The 5,031-nt window shown below is 40.1% G+C and overlaps 1 protein-coding gene across 1 annotated transcript; it reads right to left on the bottom strand.

Moving 5' to 3' along the window:
• Positions 1–1,262: 1,262 nt before the first annotated feature.
• LOC107572217 (gastrula zinc finger protein XlCGF8.2DB-like) lies at positions 1,263–4,808 on the bottom strand (the record flags this gene model as incomplete). Its single annotated transcript, XM_016258643.1, has 2 exons — positions 1,263–2,167; positions 4,718–4,808. Coding segments are annotated over 2 exons (912 nt in total), but the record flags the coding sequence as incomplete, so codon positions are not given.
• Between the last annotated feature and the right edge of the window lie 223 nt (positions 4,809–5,031).

Here is a 5,031-nt window from a genome sequence, read left to right as displayed (position 1 = left end):
TTCCCATTTTATTCTTAAAATCTGTCTAGCTTGTGATGGCACACTTCTCTCTGGTGTGAATTATTACATGTTTCTTAAAGGGGTCATATGATGTGATTTCAAGATTTCCTTTCTCTTTTGAGCGTTACAAGCTGTTCGTGAATAGATAAGATCCCTAAAGTTGCAAAGACTAAAGTCTCAAAACCAAAGAGATATTCTTTATAAAAGTTAAGACTCGTCCACGCCCCCCTAAAACGGCTCGTTCTAACACGCCCCCACATATCTACATCACTGTGTGGGAAGATTTGCATAACACCGCCCAAATGTTCACGCAAAGAAAGAAGGCGTAACTTTTATTCTCGCTGTAGTATTGTTGCTGCCGCCGCCGCCATGTCGTTAAGACGTCGTGTGATTCGTTGTGAAAGCAAAACTACTTTGTTTGGCCTTGTTTCCTGGGAGAGTAGCTTACAATGCCGGTGTTCCGGTGAATTCAGTCCCCCTGTTTACCCTTCAGTGCGCATGCTGACCCTATACAGTCTATGCTGACAATTAATGCTGACTCACAGCCTGTAAGTACGTTTTTTATATTTAAAGGATTTGCCACTGACGATTCAAACGTGAGTTTTGGGCAGTGTAGAGTAGTGCTTGTTGTTTGTCATTTCTTCGATCACAAATGCAGACAGTTTTATGTTTACGCGGCACGATGCAACGCAACGTGTAAAAAGACAGTATAAGTCATTATAATCAGTAATTATGTCTCCATTGGATGCAACGAATGCCTCGTTTGTAATGGGTTTTCATGTTTCTGTCTCGACGCTCCGGCCGGAGACGGCATCAGCACAGTATGGTGAGGGGTGTAACATTTCTGTCACACGCTTGAGGTATTCGGCCAATCACAGCACACCTCGCTTTTCAGAACGATGAGCTTTGTAAAAATCTACGCGTTTCAGAAAGCCGGGGCATAGAGGAGAAACAATAATGTACAGTATGTGGAAAATAATGTGTTTTTTAACCTTAAACCGCATAAACATTTCATTACATCAAATAATGTTCTTTTTAGCAACATCATATGACTCCTTTAATGTGTTTTCTGTATGTGAAACTCATTTCTGATGACACATAAAACAGTTCTCTCGAGTGAATCCTCGTGCTAATTAAGAGATATTTTATATCTGAAACTCTTTTCAGAGTGGTCACATATGAACAGCTTCTCTCAATGAAGATATTAAGGTTTCCTTCCTCTGTAAAACTCTTTGCGACACAGACCATGTGCCAGTCTTGTGTGAGTCTTAAGGCTTGTTTAATGTAAAAAAAAAAGACTAAGAGTGATTTATTCATGCTTGTTAAGGCGTTTTAGGTCATGATATCTAAAACGGTGTCTTTCTTGAGTGAATTCTCGTGTGGTAATTAAGAGTCACTTGACGTCTGAAACTCTTTCCACACTGAGCACATGTAAACGGCTTCTGTCCAGTATGAATGTCCATGTGAGTCTTAAGAGATCCTTTTCGTGAGAAGCTCTTCCCACACAGTTTGCAGGTGTGAGGGTTTTCTCCTGTGTGAACTCTCATGTGGGAATCAAGGGACTGTTTATGTCTAAAACGCTTTCCACACTGAGAGCATGCGTAAGGCTCCTCTCCAGTGTGAACTCTCATGTGAGTCTTGAAGCTTACTTTATGAGCGAAACGTCTGCCACACTGTTGACATATTAAACAATCCTCTCTTGAGTGAATCCTCATGTGGGAATTAAGGGTGTCTTTATGTGTGAAACTCTTTCCACACTGATCACATGTGAATGGCTTCTCTCCGGTGTGTATTCTCATGTGGGAAAGAAGGGCTTTTTTTTGTTTAAAACTCTGTTCACATTGAAGGCAGGTGAAAGGCCTCTCTCCTGTGTGAATTCTCATGTGGCTTTTAAGGTTCCCTGTTTGATTGAAGCTCTTTCCACACTGTTGGCATGTGTAGGGTTTCTCTCCAGTGTGGATTCTCATGTGGACTTTAAGATTTCGATGATTACTGAAACACTTTCCACATTGATGGCAGGTGTTAGATTTGGTCTTCTGGGGTCTTTTTCGTGAGGACGTCTTTTCAGTCTTTATGGATTTTTCCCCAGTTATGAAATCATGATGTTCCTCATACTGATCCTCCATTTCATTCAGTTCTTGACTCTCCTTTTTCAGTGACATCAGGTCTACAGTTAAAAAAGACAAATACTTGTTAAACCCAAACTGTTTTCCTTTAAAACAATATTGTTGCATTTTGGAGCTAATTTAGATTAAATGACAAAGACCATGAATACAGAACATATACTCTACACGGCAAAATCTGCCTTGACCCTATCGACCACACCATTCATTTCAATATACTCGAACATTATGTTGGTGTCAGTGGAATTGCACTGGCATTGTTCAAATTGTACTTATCTGACCATCATCAATTCGTATAAGTGAATGAAGAGGTATCATGTAAATCACAAGTACAGTATGGAGTACCACAAGGCTCAGTATTAGGACCGTTCCTTTTCACCCTGTACATGCTACCATTGGGAGATATCATTAGAAAACAAGGCGTTAGTTTTCACTGTAAGGCTGATGATACTCAGCTCTATATTTATTTGTGGTTTGACAAAATTTACCAATTCACAAGACTAACGGAATACATAGTTGACATAAAATTGGATGGAGAGTAATTTCCTCATACTAAATTGTAAGAAAACAAACAGAGGTTTTAAATATTGGACCAAAAAACTATGCATCCAATGATCTAGAACACTGTCTAACACTTGATAGCCGATTCGTAAAGCCTTCGGCATCAGTTAGTAATCTGGGTGTGCTATTTGATAGAAATCTTTATTTTGAAATCCACATCTCTAACATTTGTAAAAATGCATTTTTCCATTTTAAAATATATTTACATTACAACATATGTTCTCAACATCAGATGCAGAAAAGTTAATTCATGTGTTCATGACCTCTAGGCCAGATTACTGTAATGCTTCATTGCAGGGCTGGGCAACTTCGGTCCTGGAGGGCCGCTGTCCTGCAGAGTTTAGCTCCAACCCTAACCAAACACACCTGAACAAGCTAATCAATGTTTTCAAGATCACTAGATCTTGCTCAAGATCACCGAAGTTACCCAGCCCTGCTTTATTGGGTGGTTGCTTTGTGCGCTTAATAAACAAACTCCAGCTGGGTTTTCACTAGAACCAGGAAGTATGACCATATTAGCCTGGTTCTGTCAACACTGCACTGGCTCCCTAGTAATAATCACATACATTTTAAAATCCTGCTAATTTCTTACAAAGCTCTAAATGGTTTAGCTCACTGTTGTCAAGTTCAGTTCCTGGACGGCCACTGTCCTGTCCACAGTTTAGCTCCAACCCCAATTAAACACACCTGAAGCAGCTAATAAACATATTCAGACTCACTGGAAACTTCTGCTGGTTGGAGCTACACTCTGCGGGATTGAAGTTCGACACATGTGGTTTAGTTCATCAGTACTTGAGCGAGCTCTTCTCGCATTATAGTCCTTCACGTCCATTTGATAATACCTAGAATATCAAAATCAACTGCAGGCGGCAGATACTTTTTCTATTTAGCGCCCAAACTCTGGAATAACCTACCTAACATTGTTCAGGAGGCAGACACACTCTGTCAGTTTAAATCTAGATTAAAGACCCATCTCTTTAACTTGGCTTACACATAATACACTATCACATTTATGTAATTCAAATCTGTCAACGGAGATCATGACAACCAACCAGATCCCCTGCGAAGACCTCGTCAACTAGACGGCCATCAGCACAAATCATCAGCAAAGACCACGAGAATCATACTAATGCACAGCCCTTTTGTGCCCAGTTTCGACTCCTTCACCATGTGATGTATTCAATATGCAAGCGGAAGGAACTGGATGAATTGTTCTGAATGACATCAATCTGGTTCAGCCTGGAATTAAACCACACCATGTTGGTTCATCTGGCCAGAGGAGAGTTTGGGTTTCTTGCCACCATTGCCTTTATCTTGCTTAGTTGGGAGACACTTAATATTTGGCAATATTATTGACTTGACAGCACGGACACTATTGGAAGAGAGCTCAACAACACGCTGACTTTTAAAAAAATGATTATTTGGCTGCGTTTTTTCCCCATGTTGCTAGGCAACCACCGAATCAGCTGTCCTGTCAGTCTAATCAAGTGCTCTAAAATCTTAGGTTTGCTGTTAAGTAAACTGCTAAATTAGCAAAAACTTAAAAAATACACCTCCGGGTAACCCGAGACAGCCAGCACTCTCCATTCATTCGATTGGACAATGGAAAAAATGCAAATGACGTACAGTGCTTTTCCGCTCAGAGTTGATTTTTTTTCCAACTTCAGACGCTCAGGGTGCTCCTAGAAAAACACGAAAACAGCGCAAAATGCTCACTGCCAATAGAAAACAATTAAGAAAGGCGCCTCTCACTGCATAAAACACATTCTGTCTGATCGGCGCCTAATCCGTTAACATGGGCGCAGAAAGAAATATGCACTGCAGATGGGGTATGTGTGAACCTGGCGTCACACATCTATTGTGGTCATGTGATCTTGACTCGCTCCTGTGTTCTTGACCTGCTCCATATCAACTAAAACCGCTCTAATAAAGACACTTGTATGACATTCTTCAAAAATATCACTCATTTCTGTAGAGCTGAACATTGTAATAAGGATCAAATGAGTGAGTTCAGCTTTGAGAATGAAACCAACCTGTTTGTTCCTCAGTATCTTCATGTTTGACTCTGAATGTTTCTTCAATCTTCATGTCTTCTCTCTCCTCTTTAATAAACTCCATCTTTATAACAGTGTGTCACGTGTGTCTCAGTTGAGTTTATCTGTGTGTTTAAGATCAGAATAATTAACAAAGTAAAATAAACCCAATCTAGATCTCTGGGGTGTCTCAATCAGCTCCCTAGTTCAGTAGTCAGCACACTGGTAAGGGATACATTATTTATTTATTTATTTTTAAAAGTCCAAGTATAGGCCTAATTAAACATGAAAGGTTCTATACATTTTTCCCCCCC

Source organism: Sinocyclocheilus grahami, unplaced genomic scaffold (assembly GCF_001515645.1).
Source record: "Sinocyclocheilus grahami isolate Dianchi unplaced genomic scaffold, SAMN03320097.WGS_v1.1 scaffold1718.1, whole genome shotgun sequence".
NCBI classification, from domain to species: Eukaryota; Metazoa; Chordata; class Actinopteri; order Cypriniformes; family Cyprinidae; genus Sinocyclocheilus; species Sinocyclocheilus grahami.
This window is presented reverse-complemented; position numbering and strand designations above follow the sequence as displayed.